Genomic DNA, 25,155 nt, shown 5'->3' with positions numbered 1-25,155 from the left:
CCGGTTGTGCAGTACAGAACTGATTCCATTTTCGAGATCAGTGGCTTATAAACTTGGTTCTCTTGACATTTCTGGTAGCTCGAGGATCTCAAACGATTGTACACATTTCTCATTCTCAACTTTAATTTACCATTTAGAAAGAAAATCTATGTCATACATCGATGTTGAGGTCGCATGGGGGGGGGTTGTAGGGGGGCTAGAGTAGCAAAACCAATGGAGCCATGAAGATGAGTGATGTTTTGATACTTTAGAACAAACTACTCACTTCTCAAAAAGTGAAATATCCTGCTCTGTTTTTCTTATTCAGAGTTTGCAGATTATTTTTGAAAAGTAATGATTTGGCCTGGTGTTTACAAAGTGTGTTTACTGGGAGCAAAGAGTTTAGACATTAAGTGAAATAGGCTGAGTCTATAAATGTCAAGTGAGGATTGTTGACAGATGCCCTATAAATTGGGACAAAATCAAATTTAGGTCAAAGTTTTACCTTTGACATTCTTGGTTGAAATTAATTTTGCCTGATTTGCTAGCAATTACTTAATAACTGTTTCAGCTTGGTAGGCCTGGCTGAGGATTTGAGAGCATTTAAGAATGAGTTTTAAATGGAGATGTTTATAACCAGAGAAAAATACCAACGAATTACTCAGAAGAGGAATTTACTGACCCAAGTCAGCTATGATTTTCTTTCTTTTCTTTTAAAAAAACAAAAACCCATTTCTCTTTGCTGCTGTGAAATTGTGTTATAGAAATAAAATCTGTCACAGAAATAACTGAGACAGAAAAATTCTCTATTCTCTCAGTGATAACAGTTTTGGCTAACAGTTTTGCGTGCATTTCTCCTGAGTTTATGTCTCTTGCACTCTAGATAGAGACACAGAGGGGGTGGGATGAGGAGGATAAGTAGACTGGATAAACATACCAAATGTGTGCCCAATTTAAAAATTCCACTTCCTTTAAAAAATATATTGTGGACATATTTCCATTCAGTATTATAAATATACATCATTATGTTAAAGTTTTATGTATATATGCATAATCCATTCCATTGTTTAGACAAAGCATAATTTATTTAGTCAGTCTGCCTTGGGTCTTTTAAGTTTCCAGGCTTTTCTCTACCACAAGCACTCTTTCAATGAACATCCTCATACCTATATCTTGCTAAAGAGCAATGTAGTGTAATAGCTACGAGCTCAGTTGTGCAATATTGGGCAACTTACTAAACCTTCCTCAGTTTTGTCATCTTTAAGTAGTAAATAATAATAGTAACTTTACTTGAGTGTTGTTCTAAGGATTGAATGAGTTAATACATATAAACTCTTAGAGTAGTGCTTACATACCTTAAGTATTTAATAAATGCTGTTGGTATTAGCAGTATTTTGTCATTGATTTCAACTTCTAAGAAGTTGAATTGTTTCAGCTTTTAAATTTAAATTTGTAATAGATAAGCAATAATTTTCTTATTTTCAGATCCATGGATCTTTCCTATACCCAGAGTTCTTTTTGACCTGTGGCCTATCCCACCATCCACCACGTCTTTTTCTTATAATGGTCTTTGACTTCTCTGATGTGGTTTTTATCCTTTTTCTCTTATCTCAAGTACTCTTTGGAGTTCTTTTCCTTTTCTCTGCCTGAATAATGGATAATTTTTGAGAAATTAATCTTTGCTTGTCTGTGTATTCTCTTCTTCAGAGAATATACTTAATGCCTTAGGTATTACATGCTCTAGGTATATATAAATTTTTTTTAAACAAGTGACTCAAATGTACATCTTTAATCCCACTGTCTTATTTGAAAACCAATACCTTATCTCCTAACTGTAAACAGTTTCTACCTGAATTTATGGTCATCGCAAATGTAATAAAAAGTAAACTTTATTGAGCAGCAACTACTATAACATTTTCCATTTTCGTTCCCATGAAAAAATGACTATTGTTTTTTGCTCTATATTACTGTTTTGCTCTCCCTGTTCTCCCTCTCCCAAGCCCAGGCCACTATTATCCCACTTAAGGATGATAGCAACAGCCTCTTAGCTATTCTCTCAGCTAGTGGCTGCTTGCCTCATTCCATGGCATTGAAAGCCACCTCTGTCTTCTTTCCTACCTTTACCCCCTCAAACCGCCCCCGCCCACACACAGATGAGCCATAGTTTCTGTACTTTCCTTATTGTGTGATAGCCAATTTTTGTGTATCAGATTTAAACTCTGCTTGGCTTTTTAGGCCTCCTGTAATGGACCTCCACCACAATTAGCTAACCTATTTTCCTAATACCTATTCTTTCTTGTGTGAGTGTTTTCACTGTTCTACAGAAACTCATGTTATTTCACGAATTTACAGAAACTTTTTCTCATTAATGGCCAGGATTCCATCTGAACAATAAAACTTTTCCTTGGTAACTCTAATTTGCATGGAACGCCTGTTCCTCTGGATTTTATAAGACATGGCACAAGTAGAAAATAATTTAAATTTAGTCCTGTGTTCTTTCCAATAATTTTATGATTCTAACTAGATTATAAGCTCTTTGATAGAGTTCAGGTCCATATTCCCATATCTACTTGGTAAATCCTAAACATGCTACAAATACTTTTTAGTTGGTTCAGAAAAGTAGATTAATTAATACATAATTTGGTTAGTACAAAGAATCAAAATGAACATAAATTTAATCCAAAACTGAAGATAATCATATTTTCGATTAACACATTTTAATGTCAATCATACTGAGACTATAAATGGTCTATACTTTACACTCATATTTAACAAATGTTATTTCTGTGCACATTTTAAGTACCTTGAGGAACTGGAAATTTATGGGACAACAACATGGTTTTGGCCAATCTGTTAAATGTAAATCCGTGTATGTGTATGTAGGCATACATTTGTAACTACATTTAATAGGAAAATTATGGAAATAGTACAGTATATTATAGGAAAAATTAGGAAGCATAGATAAGCAAACATTTTAAACTACCTAGTTTATTTATCTGACTCCCTCACTAAAATATAACTCCATGAACTATAAAACTTAGTTTAATCCACCACTGTATCTCTAGAGATAGAAAAGAGCCTGCCACATAGGCACACAATTATTTGTTGAATAAAAATGAATTTACTGGCAGATACTCCTCTCCTGATACCTTTACTTTAAAATTGGGACTGGGTGGAAAGGAAAATTTTCTGCAGCTTCTCTGGCAACTTAAAAATCTGTTGTTTGATCTTAGAGTTCATTCCTCAATGTTTCCCAAATTCATTAAATCTGCTTACATTTTGTAATTTTCTAAGATAATTTCCAAGGCATAGCGGATTGAAAACAGAAAAGAGTAGTGAAAAAGTAAATTAATGGAAGATGGGGTTTGTATTTAGGATTCCATTTGCTTTCAGGTTTCAGGATTGGGGCTGAGCTTTTTGGATAATAAGAGAAGCAGAATCAGGCAGCTTCTGCAGCTCAAACTTAATTTAAATTGGTTGTCCTAAATTCCACTAAAGCGCATGTGCTGTGCTTTAGAGTAGAAAAGATGTAGGGGACAAATTAAGAATGCGGGTTTATGATTAATTCAGTTATTCATCACATTTGTCCTAAGCAACTGCCATGTTAACTCGCTTGAGATGGGGCCTAGCTCTGCCTCTGCTGTGTGGACCAGTAGTGTCTTAAAACACAAGTATGGACTTGCCCCAAATGGTTATTATGTGAAAACCTAAACAAAATATATAGAGACTTACTTTTTCTTTAGATTGGTTTGCTAATTTACTTTCCTCTCTAGAGTCATCTTGCCAGTTGGGGTCACTTGTCAAATGTATTTTTGAACCATTCAAAATAAATTATACAGTTGCTTATTAATTATTCTTATACTTGATAATTTAAAAAATAACATTAAAAAGTTCTGATGTTATGGGATTTGGTGGGGTTATTTTCCCCAAGCTATATCATAAGAAAAAAAAAATGAATTTGAGGAAATCAGCCAAAATGCTGTTGATATGTAGAGGTTTATTTCTCTGATAAGAAAAATGCTAGCGATAATTATAGACATTTATACTGCCATTTTATAAATTGTTCAATGAAATATTAAAATATGTTCTTAACAGCAGCTATGAAAAACTTATTTTTGAGCAGTGAAATATTGTGGCTTCTTTAGATCTTCATATAAAAATGTTCCAGGTAAAAGGTATAGCTAATCTAAACTATGTTATAAATGAACATTACCACAGGTTTTTTTAGACTTTTCTGACAATGTTTACTTTTAAAAATTAAATAATCTGCTGTAAATGATCATTAGTTCCAATAACTGCCCAGAGGATAGTTTTAGTTTCAAAAGACAATGTTTAGTTAATGCTTGGGAAGTAATTGTGGAAGTTAACAAACAACTAGACATAGGAAGTGTTCAAAAGTTAGGAACAGATCTGTGTTTGTTCAGTGTTATACTTGTTTTCACTCTCCCCCAAATAACTAGTCATTTGAATTTAATTAAATTTAAAGTTTAATTAATCTTGCTAGAATTCCAACTGTCTTCTCCCTTTATAAAATGAAAATATTAGGAAGTTGACAATTTTATTTTTTATTTTCTCTTTTTTTTTTGGCCTGGCCACGTGGCTGGTGGGACCCTAGTTCCCTGACCAAGGACCAAACCCAGTGAGAACGAGGCGTCCTAACCACTGGACTGCCAGGAAATTCCCAGCTGACAATTTTTTAAAATTTAGTCCTTTTTCTCCACCACAACTTTTCATATTTTGGTAAAATTCAAATGATTCATTCATATTGCAGTTGTATGACAAATTTTGATGATAAATAGATATATCGAAGGATAAATATTAAAATTATCCTAAATTTTTTCTTGGAATGATTTTTTTTAATTACAAAAATAATATACCGTGTTATTAGAAGCTTTGGAAAAAACAATCATTCCATCACACTAACATATAAATTGTTCATTTTTTGGTATATTTCCAACCACTTAAAAACTTTTTCGCATTAGGATAACTTCGGATTCCTGTTTATAAAAGCCAGAAATCTACATTTTTAACAATCACCTGAGATGATTGTTTGCAAGTTAGAGAACCAAAGACTAAAAATAATTTTTTGTTTGTTTGTATTTGGCCACGGCCTGTGGCCTGAGGGATCTTAATTCCCTGACCAGGGATGGAACCCACGCCCCCTGCAGTGGAAGTGGAGTCCTAACGACTAGACCACCAGGGAATTCCCTAAAGATAATTTTTTAAGACCCCTGTTATTTAAACTTACATAACATTACTTTTAATGTAATAGATAAGATATGAGCAAGTTCTAGTAATCTTTGCAAAATTGTGTATAATTATATATATATATATATTATATAAATTATATATATATAAATTATATATATATATATAAAATGGGCTTTAAATGGAGGCATTTATTTTTATTGAAGTATAGTTGCTTACAATGTTATATAAGTTACAGGTGTACAATATAGTGATTCACAATTTTTAAGATTATACTCCATTTATAATTATTATAAAATATTGGCTATATTCCCCATGTTGTAACTATATCCTTGTAGCTTGTTTTGTACCTAATAGTTTGTACCTCTTAATCCCCTACCCCTATATTGCCCCTCCCCCTCTTCCCTCTCCTCACTGGTAACTACTAGTTTGTTCTCTATATCTGTGAGTCTGCTTCTTTTTTGTTATATTCACTGGTTTGTTGTATTTTTTAGATTCCACATGTAAGTGATATCATACAGTATTTGTCTTTCTCTGTCTTATTTCACTTAGTATAATGCCCTCCAAGTCCATCCATGTTGCTGTAAATGGCAAAATTTTGTTCTTTTTCATGAATGAGTGGTATTCCATTGTATATATTTACCACATCTTCTTTATCCATTCTGTTGATGGACACTTAGGTTGCATACATATCTTGGCAATTATAAATAATGCTGCTATGAACATTGGGGTGCATGTATATTTTCAAATTAGTATTTTTAGTTTTTTTGGATATATATACCCAGGAGTGGAATTTCTGATCATATGATTCTATTTTTAGTTTTTTGAGAAAACTCCATACTGTTTTCTACAGCGGTTGCACAAGTTTACATTCCCACCAACAGTGTTATTTTTAACACTTATTATTTTTAACCATTTACATTTTCTTTTCTAGGAATTGCCTATTCATATGCTTTGCCAATTATCCCAAAGAATAGTTTCGGTTTTCCTGGCCAGTTGTAAGAACTGTATATAATCTGTCATCTACACTTGGGAATCTGGTGACTTGAATTTGTCTTACTTCACTTCTACTCTCAACTCAACCTATTTACTGAGCCAAGCAGCTGGATGCAAGGAAACCTCAGATTCTATTGCAGTCTCGAAGAACAGGGCTGGTGGAGTGCCTAGGACAAAGAATAAAAAACTGACTCAGAAATACTTGGCACCCTTCCACTGTCTTTCTGCCCCAGAGGAATGTTGACATCAGCCTGGCCTCCAGGAAACCAAAAAAGAGCCACACTGGCAGGCTGAGTCCTCCCTACTCTTGAGCAAAGATTTCTCTCTGTTTTTTTGTCAGAAGACTACCAACAGCCAACTTGCTGTTTACACCTGCTACACAGCTCTCGTGGTAGAGAAGGGTCAACTACAACACTGGGACTGCCAACTCTGAGCTCAGGGAATAGATGGAAGAAATAACTGCATATCTAAGGAGCCAGCAACAAGAAAGGAATATAAACAAGCTGTTGGGACAGGCCCCCAGCAAAATAGAGCTGCTAGAGGAGAGAGAAAATAACTTGAACAAAATCATAGGAGCACAGTGAGATTGAAAGTGCAGTATTTAAAAAAATAAAAAAACCTCTGGCGCCAAAAGCCATTATTTTTGAACCAACTACAGCAATAGGTCAACTGGAGGAAAATGATAACATGGAGACTTAAATTTGTGGCCTAGAGAATCTAATGGAAGAAGTTTCTTGGTTTTTTGTTTGTTTGTTTTTGCGGTACGCGGGCCTCTCACTGTTGTGGCCTCTCCTGTTGCAGAACACAGGCTCTGGACGCGCAGGCTCAGCAGCCATGGCTCAAGGGCCCAGCCGCTCTGCGGCATGTGGGATCTTCCCGGACCGGGGTATGAACCCGTGTTCCCTGCTTCGGCAGGCGGACTCTCAACCACTGTGCCACCAGGGAAGCCCGGAAGAAGTATTTTTAAACTTAGAGCCAAAAGGCAAAGAAAGGGTAAAAATAACAGATTTTGAGGATAGAAGAAGTAGACCTAATGTGTATAATAGGAGTTCAATAAGGAAAAAAAAGGAACAGATTGAAGAGAGGCAATAATTTAAAAAACAGGAAGAGTCTCGAGCTGAAAGACACGACTAGCTTCAAAGGGCATGCTGAGTCCTTGGCAGAATTCATGGAAATAATAAATGTCAATTACTAAGTTCTCACTCTGCTAGGCAGTGTTCTAAGGGCTTTCCATTTATTAACTCATTGAGTCCTTACAATAGCCCTACAAAATAGGTACTATTATCCCCCCTAATTCAGAAGAGGAAAAATGGTTAAGTGTATAGTCAAAAAGTGAACCCAAGAGATTTGACTCCAGAGCCTTGACTAAACTGCCTCAAAGAGCAAAGACCTATATTTAAGCAAATCCTGTTACAGTGTATGAACTCTGAAGATCAAGGGTAAAATCTTACAAGTTACAGAGAGAAAGAGCAAGTAATCAGCAAAAGAAAAAGAGCCTGTTACCAGAGTTCCGATCTGCCTCACCTTAAGCCAGAAAGCAGTGGGAAAATTTATCTATACTACTGATTGAAAAGGACCACAAGCCAAGGTTTCTCTAAGCAGTCCAATTATTCACCTATCAAGCTGATACAAAGATTTGCTGACATATCACAATTGGATAACTAACCCCACCTACCTTCTGATGAAAATACTCAAAAAAAGGGAATTCTAATAGTATTTATTTAACCTTTGTCTTCGCACATGCAACTCCTTCTGCCTGGAATAACTCCTCCCTTTCTTTACCAGTCTAACAACTCTGTTTTTAATTAAAATTGAATTGACTTACAATATTGTGTTAGTTTCAAGCGTACAGCAAAGTGTGTGTGTGTGTGTATATATATATACATTTCAGATTATTTTCTATAATATGTTATTACAAGATATTGAATATAGTTTCTTGTGCTATACAGTAAATCCTTATTGCTTATCTATTTTATGTATAGTAACTTGTATCTGTTAATCCCATACTCCTGATTTATCCCTTTCCCCTTCCCTTTCCCCTTTGGTAATCATAAGTCTGTTTTCTATGTCTCTGAGTCTGTTTCTGTTTTGTATATAGATTCATTTGTATTATTTTTTAGATTCCACATATAAGTGATATATAATATTTGTCTTTCTCTGACTTACTTCACTTAGTATATTCTCTAGGTTCATCCATGTTGCTGCAAATGGCAATATTTCATTCTTTTTTATGGCTGAGTAATATACCATTGTATATATATATATACCACATCTTCTTAAGCCATTTGTTTCTTGATAGACACTTGGGTTGCTCCTATGTCTTGACTATTGTAAATAGTGCTGCTGTGAACATTAGGGTACATGTACCTTTTCAAATTAGAGTTTTCGTCTTTTCCAGATACATGCTCAGGAGTGGGATTGCTGGATCATATGGTAGCTCTATTTTTAATGTTTTTTTTTTTTTTTTTTTTTTTTTTTGCGGTACGCGGGCCTCTCACTGTTGTGGTCTCTCCCGTTGTGGAGCACAGGCTCCGGACGCGCAGGCCTAGCGGCCATGGCTCACGGGCCTATCCGCTCCGCGGCATGTGGGATCCTCCCAGACCGGGGCATGAACCCGTGTCCCCTGCATCGGCAGGCGGACTCTCAACCACTGCGCCACCAGGGAAGCCCTATTTTTAATTTTTAAGGGAACCTCCATACTGTCCTCCATAGTGGCTGCACCAATTTACATTCCCACCAACAGTGTAGGAGGGTTCCCTTTTCTCCACATCGTCTCCAGCATTTATTGTTTGTAGGCTTTTTGATGATAGCCATTCTGACCTCACACCTCATTCTTAACATCTTCACTTCTTCCAGGACATCTTTTGCAACCCCATAAGTCTGAGTTTTATGCTCCTCCTAAATGCTCCCATAGCACCCTGTAGTTCCCCCATCTTGACACTTGTTTTCCCTGTAAAATTGTAAGCTCTATGAGGACATAGGCAGACTATGCATGTTTTGTTCACTGTGGTAGCCCCAGTGCCTAGCACAGCGCCTGGAGTATAGTAAATTGACTGAGTGATTAAAATTTATTTGTAGTCAAAATTCACAAATCTTTTTTGCTACCCTACTCAGATTGTTCTAGTAGTAGCTATTCAGGGAAAATAAAGCTTTAAGTTTGTCTTCATTAGATACTTAAAGCCCTATTCAAGTATGCCTTGTTTATATTTATTCATCTTGTGACTGTTTTATAAAATTTTAAATTCACAAAAGTTCAACATAAATGAGCTTATAAAAATTTTTCCGTATAGAATTAATTTATGTAAGGCATATTTATAATGCATATTATCCATATTGGGTTCAAACTTCTATTTGTTATTTTCAAAAGGCAGAATTAAATAGGAAAGTGTAGAAATGAATTTACAAGCTTAATCAAAACACTCAGAGATAGTGATAGTACTCTAAAAAGAATGGTGTTAATTCTATATTTTTCTCTGTTTCTCTGCAGATTAAAGCTAAAAATTATGACAAGGTCGAAAAGGTGAGTCCTCTTAAATATTTTGAATGTATGCTGAAGTTTAATTTAGGACTTAACGTATATAAGGCAAATACAGTAAAATGTTAACAATTGTTGAATCTAGCTAGTGATTATATAGGAGTTCATTGTACTTATTCAGCCCTTTTGTATGCTTGAAAATGTTCATAATAAAATCTTGGGGGAATTCCCTGGTGGCACAGTGGTTAAGAATCCGCCTGCCAATGCAGGGGGCACAGGTTCGAGCTCTGGTCTGGGAAGATCCCACATGCCACGGAGCACCTAAGCCTGTGTGTGCCACAACTACTGAGCCTGTGCTCTACAGCCCGTGAGCCACAACTACTGAAGCCTGTGTGCCTAGAGCCTGTGCTCTGCAACAAGAGAAGCCACCGCAATGAGAAGCCTGCACACGGCAACAAAGAGTAACCCTGCTCACTGCAGCTAGAGAAAGCCTGCACGCAGCAATGAAGACCCAACACAAAAATAAAAAAATAAATAAATTTTTAAAAATAAAATAAAATTTTGGAAAAGAAAATAATTAGACTCTGCTGACCAAAATTATGAGAATGATTTTGATTATCTAAACAAAATAGAGGGAGTTGTTATTTGACATCTATTTGTAAGAAGATAAATTTATGAAAGGAGCTGAATTTGTTTCTTTAATGTTTCATTTCAGCTATGTACATGTGAAATTTATTTAACTGTGGATTCTGATAATATTTTATTGTATTTACAGCTATTTCAGAGATGCCTTATGAAGGTTTTGCACATTGACTTATGGAAGTGTTATCTTTCATATGTCCGAGAAACCAAGGGTAAACTACCAAGTTACAAGTAAGTTAACTCAGGAGCTTAAGAATGCAAGTCATCCCGAGGCACACAGTCAATCCCATAGAAACTCACACCTCTTAACTCCAGAGGGTGAAGCAACTTAAGATTTGAAAAGTCAGGATTCTCTGAGAAGTAAGTAAACCATGGAAAAAAATGCTTCAAAGAAAGCCACTGGCATTAGATTTATTCTGGAGAATTGAATCATCCAAGCCCTCTTCTATATTGAAACACTGTACATTTGCAACTCCAAAGCACTTTGTTGACAGGCTTGTTGACAAACTTTAATAAAAAGCATCTTATTACTTGTCATGGCACCACTCCTGGCAGGTTACATTGTAATATGCTACTTAAGTATTCCAAGGCATCTTTGACAATGGTATTGTTGTATAGTTGACCTCCTCACTAGGACTTACCCCCACCTATCTATCTTTGTTGAATCTAAATAATGGACCTTCTCAAATGCTGTTTTTGTATATGACAAATAGGCAGATTATTTCTATAACCAGAATTCTATCTTTGTTTTTCTTTTCTTCATTATTATTATCTTACACTGAAGAAGTTCTTTCTCCCTAAATTTTATGTCAGAGCTAATAGATCTTTAGACATAACTTACCTTCTTAATCAAAGAACCAGATATTTCCCCATTTGAATCTTCTACATGTAAGATTAGGCAATTTAAAGGCTATAAAGAGGGGACTTCCCTGATGGTCCAGTGGTTAAGACTTTGCCTTCCAATGCAGGGGGTGCAGGTTTGATCCCTGGTCGGGGAGCTAAGATCCCACATGCGTGGCCAAAAAACCAAAACATAAAACAGAAGCAATATTGTAACAAATTCAATAAGGACTTTAAAAATGGTCCACATCAAAAAAAAGTCTTAAAAAATTAATAAATGATATAAAGATAAATAAAACATGGCCTCTATCTTTGATAAGCTTACAAGTAGTAGGTAAAAGAAACAAAGTACATAATGACATTGACAAGCTAAACACAAAAGAACTTAGTCTTTATATTTTGTTTTTATACTTGCAAAGATGTCTTTACATTTTGTTTGTATAAGCGGTTTAAATGCTGTTCTGATCATATGATCAGAAATCATGATTATGTTTTAGCTGTAGATACATTTTAATAACATGCAATTTTTTCTATAAGAAACATGTCTTTCACGTTTATTTCAGAGAAAAAATGGCCCAAGCATATGACTTTGCACTGGATAAAATTGGAATGGAAATTATGTCTTATCAGGTAGAGTTAAATTTTTTTTAATACATACATTTAAAAAATTTGAAACTACTAAGAAAGATACTAACATTTTATTTTATTTCTTAGATTTGGGTGGATTACATCAATTTCTTAAAAGGCGTGTAAGTATTTTTATAGTTTTATTTTCTGTGTGAACAGTTGATTTAGCTATAATATAATTGATGGCATTTCTTACCCAATGCCAGGGAAGCTGTTGGATCTTATGCAGAAAATCAGAGAATAACAGCTGTTCGAAGAGTTTATCAACGAGGTTGTGTTAATCCCATGATCAACATTGAACAACTGTGGAGAGACTATAACAAGTATGAAGAGGTAAATTAGGCCACAGTAATTTATTATTATGACCAAGCCATTTAAATTTTTATGCACTGTGGATTTGTGGAGGCTAGCCTTTCTAATATCAGGTATCTGGATATCAGTGCTGCATACGTTTGTTTTCATATTGATTGTAATGAAAGAACCATTCCTAATGTTTCGAGAGTCTCATTTTACTGTTGAGTTATTTTTAGAGAATACTCTGGGAGAATTATAATTCTTACCAAACCATTTTTAATCAGTGCTAAACCATATCCACACAGTCATACACACACATGTTGCCACTGATCTCTTATGAAACAGTTCCTTTTTAGAACTGCTTTTCTAGTAGTAATGATGAGTTGCAATGCCCCTCTTTCACCTGGTTACAGTGATGTGATTATTCCCTTGTAATTGTGAGATGTAGGGCTGTGGTCCAAGATCTTCGTCTCATAAGAAAATGATTTAACAAACTGAACTAATAAGCCCATTATGTAAACATACATGCCAAGTAAGCTCTATCTTTAAAAGAAAGTTCCTCACATGTCCACTGTGATTTGGAAGAACTATGTAGGGTATTGAAACTGTTCCCTCATAGGCATGAGCAGTGGTTCTCAAACATTTTGGTCTTGGGATTTTAAAAAGTATTAAAGACCGCAAAGAACTTTTAATTTTAATGTGGCTTTTACCTATGAATATTTAGCATATTGGAATTAAAACTGAGAAAGTTTCAAGATATTTATTAATTCATTTAAAGTTTGCAGTAGTAGACTCCTTATATTTTAACATAAATAGTATTAAAACAAATATTTTCCAAAATAAGAAAAAATTCAGTGAGAAGAGTGGCATTATTTCATAGTTTTGCAAATCTCTTTGGTATTTAGCTTAATAGAAGACAGATTTTCATATCTGCTTCTAAATTCTATCTGCTATGCTGTTGAATGTCACGTAGCTTCTGAAAAACTCCACTGTATATTTGTGAGAGAGGCAAATCATGTCTTAGTATTGTTTGAAAATTGTTTTGATCTTATGGATCCTCTGAAAGGGTCTTGGGGAACAGGAAGCTTTGGACAACTCTTTGAGAACTACTCGGCATGAATGATAATGTTTATGTCTCCTTGCTACCTCTGCATTTTTTATTTATTTATTTATTTATTTTATTTGTATTTTTTTATTTTTTGCGTTACGCGGGCCTCTCACTGTTGTGGCCTCTCCTGTTGTGGAGCACAGGCTCCAGACGCACAGGCTCAGCGGCCATGGCTCACGGGCCCAGCCGCTCCGCAGCATGTGGGATCTTCCCGGACCGGGGCACGAACCTGTGTCCCCTGCATCGGCAGGTGGACTCTCAACCACTGCGCCACCAGGGAAGCCCTATTTTTTATTTATTTTTTAAAATTTATTTTATTTATGTATTTATTTTTGGCTGCATTGGGTCTCCAATGCTGTGCACGGGCTTTCTCTAGTTGCAGTGAGCGGGGGCTACTCTTCGTTGCGGTGCGCAGGCTTCTCATTGCGGTGGCTTCTCTTGTTGCGGAGCACAGGCTTTAGGCATGCAGGCTTCAGTAGTTGTGGCACGCGGGCTCAGTAGTTGTGGTGCACGGGCTTAGTTGCTCTGCAGCATGTGGGATCTTCCCAGACCAGGACTTGAACCCATGTCCCCTGCATTGGCAGGCGGATGGATTCTTACCACTGCGCCACCAGGGAAGTCCTGTATATCATTCTTTATTAGTAGAATTTTATGTGAAATAATTGGTCCTTTCCAAATCATTCCCTCTCTTTAGAAATTCCTGACATATGGAAACTTACTGCCATCTCATAACACATAGGCAGAGCCTCCTTCATCTCTTAAGCGTATAATGTGATCAAACCTTTATTTTACTAACCAAAAAGCCTCTTAAACACTTTAAAGTAATTTAGCAAATGAATATACTATATCATGCTAACATTAAAATATATTTAATTTTCAAATAATATGCATTTTTCTTTTTTTTTTCCTTAGGGTATCAATATTCATTTAGCTAAAAAAATGATTGAAGATCGGAGTAGGGATTACATGAATGCTAGGCGGGTAGCAAAGGTATGGAATTCTATCAGGACACTTACTATATTGTTTGTTGTGAGTATGTTATTTACACAGGCGCTTTTTTTATCTGTTATTACTCTTAATATTTTCAATCATTAGCAGTATTAACTAATGACAATTAATTACGTTGTCTGAGCAGGTGATTATTTGAAGCAAAATACCTCTTTACAGACATGTTAAAGGACAAAATAGAATAAATCAATTTTGGAAGAAATTATTTTTTAAAATATAGAAACAGAGGTCATAGAGACAAAGTTCTACTTAGAATTGATCAAGTAGTTGTTATCCATCCCTCCTGTCAGCTCATACATATCCGAATACTGTAATAATCTGTGGTCTAATGACATAGCTCTCAGGGACCGAGTTTTGTCTTGTGTACATAACTTTCCATTCGTTGACACTGTTAGAAGTTAGGGAAAATAGCCTAGACTGTGAACGATTGAAATTTTAAAAGACAGATCATTTCTCCAAAGGTGGCAGTAACAGTGCCACCAGATCATCAGTCATGTTGATCTGTCAACTCCTCTCTCCTGAAGAGTGACTTCCTAGATCACCTCCAGAGAGGGCCCAGGGCTGTTCTGTTCACCCAGTCCTGGGAACCTCTTCTTGGGTAGGTAATCTTCTGTTATCTTTATTCCTGCTCTTAAATAGTTTTTAGGTTATATTAACAAAGTAGTATTTGGAAAAACTAGGCATTTTGAACAAAGTATTCCAAACAGATCAACTCCATTTCATACATCTGAGTTGTTCCTCAGCTTACCACAGAATTCTAAATACTTGTTGTCTAGGAATATGAGACAGTAATGAAAGGTTTGGACCGCAATGCTCCCTCAGTGCCTCCTCAGAATACTCCTCAAGAAGCTCAGCAGGTAGATATGTGGAAGAAATACATACAGTGGGAAAAGAGCAACCCTCTTCGTACAGAAGATCAGACTCTTATAACTAAAAGAGGTAACAAGACTAACCCTTCTGGGACTCCAATTATGTGTATGTTAGGCCACTTGATATTATCCCATAGGTTACTGAGGCTGTTTTTTACTCCCAGTCTTTTTTTCTCTTATGTTCTTCAGATTCAGTAATTTCTATAGATCTGTCTCCATGTTCACTGACCTTTGCTTTATCATATCCAATATGCTGGTGAGCCCATCTAGTGAATTCTTCATTTCAAATATTCTACTTTTCAGTTGTATAAATTTCCATTCTAGAAATTTTTATGTTTTTTATAATTTTCCTTTTTCTGTTAAGATTCCATGGCCAATACTATCTTTTTCTTTATATCCTTGAACATTTTTATAACAATAGTTATAAAATCCTCGTCTGCTAATTCCAACATCTGAGCCATTGTGGTGTTGATTTCTTTTCCTCTTGACTGTGGGTCACATTTTTTGTTTCGTCACAAGTCTAGACATTTAAAAAAATTTTTTGGACATTGTACAGATGTGTAAATGATACATAGTAAAGACTAGATTCTGTTATCTTCCTCGGAAGAATGTTGAGTTTTCTTTTAGCAAGGAGTTAAATTACTGGCAGGTCTCCTGGACCTTGTGGAGGCTTGGTTTTACACTGTTAGGATGAGTCTCTGTTAGTGGCCTTCATCTCACAGTAAATCTCTTAGTCCTGGGATATAGTCTTTACTCCCAAGATATAATGGAAAGTTCAAGGTGTTTACTCAGACTCTCTTAACTTGATGGGACTCAGATTCCAGACTTGGTCTCCATTACAGTGGGCAGCTGATGAGATATCTATCCAGCTCTTTCAGCTTTGCTTTCTGCTCTGGCTGTTTGTATTCTTTCCTGTGTATGTCTATTTTAGAGCCAGTTGAAGATTTGAGGGCATTAGGCCCAGATTTTCAGCCTCCACCTTCTGTGGCTCTCTTTTGGGGGATCTTCCCCCTTAATTTCCAGCTGTTCTTGTAACCCAGAGCTCCATGTTACTTACCTCAAGCCAGTAAGACTTCAGCATTTGGCTTGAGTTCTAGCTATCCCAGAACTATACACATAGGGGTTTGCACTTGAGGGAAAAAGCCATATTAAATATATATCTCACCTAGTATGATTCCAATTTTTTAAGGGCTCAGTCCTCTCCAGTTTCTTTTTCTTTTGGTCATTCTCTAGTGCCTTTAAACAGTTGCTTTTTGTATTTTTCAGTTTATGTTTTTTTTTTTTTTTTCAGGAGAGTTAGTCTGATACAGGCTACTCTGGCACTGTCAGAACTAGAATTTGGAACTTAAAAAAAAAAAATTCCTCAATCTTGCCTTGCTCTCTCAGCTGGAGGGCTTTGCAAGTACTGTTTCCTTTGCCTACACCATTTTTGTATCTACTCCTGTCCTTACTGCCTATACTTAACTCTCTCATCTGACCAGATTCTACCCCTTCTTCAGGTTTCACTTAGATATGTTCCTTAGTGAAACCTTTCTTGAGTCTCTAAACTATGTTAAGTCCTGCTGCTGTAAGTTTCAAGAGTACACTCTACTTTCCTCATCATAATACTTATCACTTACCATAACTGCATTCTTAATATCGATCTTCCCACTATACTGCAGACTTCTTGAGTATAGGAAGTCTTATTTACTGGTATATTCACAGTGTCTTTCACATTCCCTAGCATATAGTTGGTACTCAATAAATATTAATTTAATAAATGATGAATGGATGGGGTTTGGGTGGATGATAATGCCAGAAATCACTGAAGTTTTTTTATTTCCAATTATCATTCATTACTGAGGGCTCTGTCTTAGCCTATAAATTGAGTTGTGATGCTTGTATTGATAGTTTTGTAAATAATATTTATTCTAATTGAATGTTGCAAATGTCTTCCCTTAGTTATGTTTGCTTATGAACAGTGCCTGCTTGTGCTGGGCCATCACCCTGATATTTGGTATGAAGCTGCCCAGTATCTTGAGCAGTCAAGTAAACTGTTAGCAGAGAAAGGAGTGAGTATTTATTTGTTTCTCCCTTTTGGTCTTTTCATGGTTTTGATATAGCAATAATTTGCTAAAAGTATAGCACTGAATTTTGGTAATGAAGTGTAGGTATTGAAAATTTTAATCTTATGTCACTATGAATCTTAGTGACCCTCTTATATGATTAGACTACCTTAGTCAGAATTAAAATATAGTGGCTCTTCTTTAATGTATTAAAGTGATGAATCATTTAGAGTACTTCTATGATTCTTCTTTATGTTAAAATAATGGAAAAAGTCTTTGGAATTTTTTTTTTATATTTATTTACTTATTTATTTATTTGGTTGCACCGGGTCTTAGTTGCAGCACGTGGGCTCCTTAATTGCAGCAGGAGGGTTCCTTAGTTGTGGCATGTGAACTCTTAGTTGTGACATGCATGTGGGATCTAGTTCCCTGACCAGGGATTGAACCTGGGCCCCCTGCATTGGGAGCACAGAGTCTTATCCACTGTACCACCAGGGAAGTCCCTAGGATTTCTTAAGAATCCAGAAATGCATGTGTCCATAGGTATAAACATATGAGTGTGTGTTTTATTCTCTTTCAGCTTTATTGAAATTATTGTAAGTGAGCTTTCTTTTTTCTCTCCTAGGATATGAATAATGCCAAATTATTTAGTGATGAAGCTGCTAATATATATGAAAGAGCCATAAGCACTTTATTAAAGAAGAATATGCTTCTTTATTTTGCATATGCAGATTATGAAGAGGTGAGTTAAAATATTTAGAACTTTCTTGTAATTGGATTTTTTACTGCAGCACTGAATTTTTTTTCTGGCTGCTTCTTTGCCAGGCATATTACTTTTGGAAGACAGAGATAATGCAGAATGAACAGTTATTAGTCCTTAGCTCATTATATATTTATGCTCAAAGCAGATGCCTTTGTGGGGTGCAGCCTCTGGATTCCTCAGAGCTCAATTGCTGCTTGTTTATGAATATATATTTATATCCACTTCTTCTCTACCACCTTAGAGTCGCATGAAGTATGAGAAAGTTCACAGTATATATAACAGACTTCTGGCAATTGAGGATATTGACCCCACCTTGGTAAGTAACTTTACAAGTCTCTTTCCCACTTTTGCAGTCTGCTTTAATTTAAAAAAAAATTAATTTACATAAAGTAAAATTCACTGTTTTTGTTGAATTGTTAGTTCTATGAATCTTGACCAATAACATAGAGTTATGGGACAACCATCACAATTAAAATACAAAACACTTCAATCACCCCACAGAAATTCCCTCATGTGACCCCCTTGTAGTCACCCCTTCCCTGTCTCCCAGCCCGACAATTGCAGATCTGCTCTCTGCTCGTTTCTTCTGTTGTTGTTTGTAAGTGCAGCGCTATGAACCAGCCACAGTGGGGCTTTCTCTAACACCTTCCTTGTGAGCATGGCTTGAATACCACATAATTGTTGCTTAATAAATATTTCTTTTTAAATAAATGGAGGCAGGAGAAACCAACATTCTGGGAAGCAGTTGGACAAGAACTCACTTTATCCTGAATTCAACTCTGTAATTGTGGTTTTCAAAGCCCTGAATTTCTGCAAAAGTGCAGCAGAGCTCTTTCAGTGGGAGGGGAAGGGGAGGGGCCGATGCGTGGGGCTCTAGACCCTCTGCCTCAAGTCAACTACAGCTATACTCCTTTTTTTGTCTGTTTATCATGGGATTCCACTGCTCTAATTGCTTGCATTTAGTCATCATTTTAAAATTCATTTAGCAAACTGATCTGTGCTATGCACTGTGCTAGATTCCAGCAGTATAATGACACATAAGTAAAATTCCTTTCCTCAAGGAACTCATAGTTCATTCATCCATCTATTCATCTGTCTAAACTGGGCAATGTAGTTTGACATCATCAAAACTGAGCAAATGAGGACCCTGCTCATAGTCACCCTGTGTACAGTCCAGAGATGTTTTTTCATTGAACAAATACTGCATACTCATGTGTTGGGCACTCTGTAGGTGCTAAGTATAAAATGACTCAAATAGTTTATCAATAAAGTTACATTATATGGTCTTTAGGAAATAGACTAGTGGGCTTTTAAAAGTAATAAATCAAGAAATACTAGCGTTTTCTAGTATTTTCACTTTTATTCCTTCCTTAAGATTTAATTTGCATGTTCTGGAATTAGATAATTGTGATGACTGCAAAACCTTGTGAACATACTAAAAATCATTAAATTATACATTTAAAGGGTGAATTTTGTGCTATGTGAATTATATCTCAATTAAAATACTAATTTGCACGTCTTTAATACCAGAAAAAATTTGCTTGTGGATTTAAATAGTACACTATCTATAATCTTTTTTATTTCTCAAGTATTCAAAATTGCTTCCTTATACAGCAAAACGTGTTAGTACTGAAGTAAGGTGAACCTGTATGGGATGCTACAGTGTTCACGTTTTGCCTAGTCTGTAGAAAACAAATACTTTTTTTGTGTAGGTATATATCCAATATATGAAATTTGCAAGAAGAGCAGAAGGTATTAAATCTGGAAGAATGATATTTAAAAAAGCAAGAGAAGATACCAGAACCCGCCACCATGTCTATGTTACTGCAGCACTCATGGAGTATTATTGTAGTAAGGTAAGTCCTCAAATAAAATATAAAGATAAAATAATTTCCTTCATATGAGATAAATTAATTAAAAGAAATGCAGTCCTAATTTCTGTCATTAAGTTTTATTATTTATTTATTTATTTATATCTATCTGGTTTTTTGGCCACGTTGGTCTTCTTTGCTACACGTGGGCTTTCTCCAGCTGCAGCGAGTGGGGGCTACTCTGCCTGTTAGTTTATACCTTATTAAACTCCATATTTATGAATCTGAATCCCCTTGAATGGTTTTTAGCTCTGTAATTTTTACTTAACATAATTTTAATCTCCATTTTAATTCTTAATATACCTTGTCATATTTAGATGTTATAGTTTTAATATTCTTTGAGTATCTTGTCTGACACTGCATGGAAATCAGTAGTTTCCTCTCTACTTCTAGGACAAATCTGTTGCCTTTAAGATTTTTGAGCTGGGGCTAAAGAAATATGGAGACATTCCAGAATATGTCCTGGCCTATATTGACTATCTTTCTCACCTCAATGGTAAGTAGATTCTAGATCTGTAATGGTTACTTAATATTAAACCATCAATGTCATTCTCTGAAATTATGTTGCTGGGTTTTTTTCTTTCTCAAGTGTATTATATTCTGTCATCACACCAGAACCAGGCACTTGATAGGCACTCAAATATTTGTGGCCTGTCAACTATGAATTTATACTTATTGTATAATGGTTGATGCCTTTTGATTCTGCAGAATGGTCTTTAATTTAGCATCAAAGTCCCAACAGTAATAGGGTAAAGCCACAAATCTCTAGCCACGAAAACTCAAAGATGCCCAAGTAGTAAACTGCTTTGAGGCTACTGGGGAAGATATTTCAAAGGAAACATTATGTTTATAAGCATCTTTATTTTCCTATTTTGTTGTAATAATAATGACCATCTTTTATTGAGTTCCTACCTTATACCAGGCACTAGGCTAGAGGATCTGTATATTTATGTATGTATCTTATTTAGTGTAGTTAACCACAGTCCAGGATATGTAATTTCTTGACTAAAAATGATCTGGTTTAAAAACTGATTTAAGAAAGAAATATGAAATTATGTGCCATGTAAATAATTAGATGTAAATTAGATATCACAGGTAAATATTAGTGATTTTAATGATATTTTAGAAAAATGTAGCATTCTGTATACCTAAATAGTAGAAAAGAATAAAACTTAAACATGATTTTATATTTCAGCTTAGTGATTCTACTTTCTGGAAAAGGGCTTAACTCCAAAAAGTGAGACAGTGGAGCATTTAAGACTTTTGAGCTGAGGCTAAAGAAAATTTTCATATAATTTTCTTGTATGAAATGAATGTTCCTTACCAGTTTTATATTGTTTTGCTTGATTTTTTAGAATAGTTACTAAGATGTACAATATTTTACTCTAAAATTGAGGATGAACTCTGATGTCAGCATTATCATCTTCTAAAATCAGTGTCTTAGTTTGTTTATTCATCAACCCATCATTTATTCAGTAGCTTTGGTTAGTAAGGTCTGGAAATACAAGAATAGGACTCCATTGTTACCCTCAGAGTATTCTCCTGGGGAAATCAGATGTGTAAACATAATTGCATCATCATTTGATTCTTAATTGTGGCATAAATTCTGGGGTTAGGTGTATAATGGTGTTTCAGATTTCTCATCTGCAGAATGGTTATAATAAGAGTACCTTTCATTGGACTGTTGAGATAATTAAATGAACTTTTGCATGTATTTGACTTATATATGGAATGTGGTAAGCATACAATAAACGTTAACTATTTAAGCTGATGGTGGCAGTCATGAAAAGCATGTGCTAAATTCTGTAATAGAGCCCTGAATGAATTACTTTGGAAGCACAGAGAGGAGCGTGTAATCTAAGTTCCAGAGCTGTGCTATGCAATTATGGTAGCCACTAGACTACTAAGTTTTGAGCCCTTGAATTGTGGCTAGGCCAAAATGAGATGTGGTGTAAGTTAAAATACATACTGACTTCAAAGAGATAGTAGAAAAGAAATGTAAAATATCTTAATAATTTTTCACATTGATTACATGTTGAAATGATAATTTAGATATTTAGGTTAAATAAAATAAAATTAATTTCACCTGTTTTTATATTTTTATTTTTTTTTTGTTTTTGTTTGTTTTTATTCTTTTAAATGTGGCTAGCAGCAAATTTAAATTATTGGATAGTGCTGTTCTAGAGGGTGAGAGAAGGCAGGATGAGATGGGTCTTGAAGGATAAGTAATCGTTTTCCTAAAGATACAGGAAAATGCGTTATTCCAGGAGAACACAGCATGTAATAAGCAGTGGAAAGTTATGTGGAATGGCAAAAAGTGTGTCTGGAGCAAAGCTTGGAATAAAGCTAAAAGAATAAAATGCAGGATTTACTTATTTCTTTAAGTACAGTATGTTAAGTTGAAGATGAAAGCCATGAATATGGTGCCATCTTCTTTGGTTCAATACATGTAATCTCTTGGTTTGACTTTGCATATTATGGACATGTAGTAAAACTGAATAACTGCCCTGCGGCAGTAAAAGCCAACTACTCTGTTGGATTTTAACAGTTTTATTGAGGCATAATTTATATACCATAAATGCACCCATTTAAAATATGCAGTTCAAAGAGTGTTAGTAAATTTACTACTAGATTCTTAAATTTTAATAGATCCCTTAGAGCTTAGCAAGAAGTGTCATTTTCCACTTCCAACTACAGACCTCCCGAGACTCTTAAATTTTAATCCACCTCTGGTGACCATTCTTATTCATTTTCCATTTGCATATTTATCTACCAATCTAGATATGGTACCTATATAAGAATTTAAAGTAGTTAAATATAGAGTAGTCCTGGTACTGCAAAATAAGAAAATCAAATATCTAAATTTGAGCTTGTCATCCTCCACATTCAGTGTATTTAAAAAATATCAATAGTTTGATGCTTATAATGTCAACAAGTATGCAATTTTCATTATTTAAAAAAAAATGAGATACCCGATTCAGATATCACACTTATAAATTGTTTGACATTACAACTACACTATACTATAGAAGGAGGGCTAAACTAGAGGTAAAAAGACCTGGCTTCTAGTTACGGCTCTGTTACTCAGTAACTGTGAGCCACATCAACTCACTTCATCTTTTTGAACCTCAAGCTTCCTCATCTATAAATATTGGGTGTGATAATAGTTAGATCTCTCTGCATAGGATTTTTGTGAGGATTAAATGAGATAATGCATTGTTTAATTATAAAACTGAATTTTTAAAAATATTTTAAATCTTCTTTAATATCCTAGAGGACAATAATACTCGAGTTTTGTTTGAACGAGTTTTAACATCTGGAAGTCTTCCACCTGAGAAGTCTGGGTAAGCCATTTTGAAAACTTACTGGTCGGGTTCTAATATTTGAATTGTGGTCTATGGGATGAACATTTGCTTGTTGTGACTATACGTTCCAGGAGAAATTTCCCTTCTCTCTTGAAGCTTAATTTACAAATGCCTGCCTTGCCATATTTTCATACCTGTTTAAGATTTGTTAAAAAAAATTTTTGCATACTGACTAGGATTATTTTGAGAGATGCCTTAGCAATTTATTATTAAATATTTTAATATACCTTGCTATATATCCCTAGAAATTTATATGAACAAACGAGAAGAGTTCTGAAATATTTACTTCTTACTCGAGAGCAAAGACTCTGACAAAATGAAAATTTGTTTGACAAATTATATCCCTGATTTATGGTTTTGACTCTGTCAGTTTTACAGGAGGAACAATATGGTATAGTGGTACAGTGAAAGTAGTAAGGCTTTGGAGTCTTGGGTTCAAATTCCAGCTCAGGCAACTACACCTTGGGCATATTTCCTCACTCTTGCCAATCCTTACGTTCTTGTCAAGTAGCAATAATGTCTACCAGTATAGGAATTTTGTGATAGTCCTCTACCTAGTATATAATAGGAACTCAGTGCATTACTTTACTACAAAGGTGCTTACTGACATTTATTTATTTATTTATTTATTTAACATCTTTTTTGGAGTATAATTGCTTTACAATGGTGTGTTAGTTTCTGCTTTATAGCAAAGTGAATCAGCTATACATATATCCCCATATCTCCTCCCTCTTATGTCTCCCTCCCACCCTCCCTATCTCACTCCTCTAGGTGGTCACAAAGCACCGAGCTGATATCCCTGTGCTATGCAGCTGTTTCCCACTAGCTATCTATTTTACACTTGGTAGTGTATATATGTCCATGCCAGTCTCTCACTTCGTCCCAGCTTACCCTTCCCCGTCCCCGTGTCCTCAAGTCCATTCTCAATGTCTGTGTCTTTATTCCTATCCTGCCCCTAGGTTCATCAGAACCTTTTTTTTTTTAGATTCCACATATATGTGTTAGCATATGGTATTTGTTTTTCTCTTTCTGACTTACTTCACTCTGTATGACAGACTCTAGGTCCATCCACCTCACTAAAAATAACTCAATTTCATTTCTTTTTATGGCTAATATTCCATTGTATATATGTGCCACAACTTCTTTATCCATTCATTTGTCGATGGACACTTAGGTTGCTTCCATGTCCTGGCTATTGTAAGTAGTGCTGCAGTGAACATTGTAGTACATGACTCTTTTTGAATTATGGTTTTCTCAGGGTATATGACCAGTAGTGGGATTGCTGGGTCATATAATAGTTCTATTTTTAGTTTTTTAAGGAAACTCCATACTGTTCTCCATAGTGGCTGTATCAATTTACATTCCCCCCAACAGTGCAAGAGGGTTCCCTTTTCTCCACACCCTCTCCAGCATTTATTGTTTGTAGATTTTTTGATGATGGCCATTCTGACCGGTGTGAGGTGATACCTCATTGTAGATTTTTTTTAAAGTTTTTTTTAATTAACTTATTTCATGTATTTATTTTTGGCCGTGTTGGGTCTTCGTTGCTGCATGTGGGCTTTCTCTAGTTGTGCGTACTCTTCGTTGCGATACGCAGGCTTCTCACTACGGTGGCCTTTCTTGTTGCGGAGCACGGGCTATAGGCATGCGGGCTTCAGTAGTTGAAGCACGCAGGCTCAGTAGTTGTGGCGCATGGGCCTAGTTGCTGCACGGCATGTGGGATCTTCCTGGACCAGGGCTCAAACCCGTGTCCCCTGCATTGGCAGGTGGATTCTTAACCACTGTGCCACCAGGGAAGCCCTCATTGTAGTTTTGACTTGCATTTCTCTAATGATTAGTGATGTTGAGGATCCTTTCATGTGTTTATTGGCAATCTGTGTATCTTCTATGGAGAAATGTCTATTTAGGTCTTCTGCCCATTTTTGGACTGGGTTGTTTGTTTATTTGATATTGAGCTGCATGAGCCTTACTGATATTTAAGTATCAGTAAGTATGTATTAAGTAAGCCTTACTGATATCTACTTACTCTCTAAGTAGAGTCTTAAGAGAATTAATTTTGGCTGTT

General features: G+C 35.5%; 1 protein-coding gene across 3 annotated transcripts in view; it reads left to right on the top strand.

Moving 5' to 3' along the window:
- The window catches only part of CSTF3 (cleavage stimulation factor subunit 3), a 70,025-nt gene that overhangs the window by 39,567 nt on the left and 5,303 nt on the right, over positions 1-25,155 (top strand). For 2 of the 3 annotated variants that reach the window (XM_004315965.3, XM_019948044.3), the window contains exons 4-16: positions 9,671-9,703; positions 10,434-10,531; positions 11,704-11,770; positions 11,855-11,889; positions 11,974-12,100; positions 14,082-14,159; positions 14,954-15,116; positions 16,988-17,097; positions 17,717-17,833; positions 18,096-18,170; positions 19,567-19,710; positions 20,119-20,221; positions 23,000-23,069. In XM_004315965.3, the coding sequence (XP_004316013.1) occupies positions 9,671-9,703; positions 10,434-10,531; positions 11,704-11,770; positions 11,855-11,889; positions 11,974-12,100; positions 14,082-14,159; positions 14,954-15,116; positions 16,988-17,097; positions 17,717-17,833; positions 18,096-18,170; positions 19,567-19,710; positions 20,119-20,221; positions 23,000-23,069 (1,220 nt within the window). Of the gene's footprint in view, positions 1-8,581; positions 8,617-9,670; positions 9,704-10,433; positions 10,532-11,703; positions 11,771-11,854; positions 11,890-11,973; positions 12,101-14,081; positions 14,160-14,953; positions 15,117-16,987; positions 17,098-17,716; positions 17,834-18,095; positions 18,171-19,566; positions 19,711-20,118; positions 20,222-22,999; positions 23,070-25,155 lie in introns of all 3 variants that reach the window. The other variant, XM_073808740.1, reaches the window with a different exon arrangement.

Source organism: Tursiops truncatus, chromosome 8, assembly GCF_011762595.2.
Source record: "Tursiops truncatus isolate mTurTru1 chromosome 8, mTurTru1.mat.Y, whole genome shotgun sequence".
NCBI classification, from domain to species: domain Eukaryota; kingdom Metazoa; phylum Chordata; class Mammalia; order Artiodactyla; family Delphinidae; genus Tursiops; species Tursiops truncatus.
This window is presented reverse-complemented; position numbering and strand designations above follow the sequence as displayed.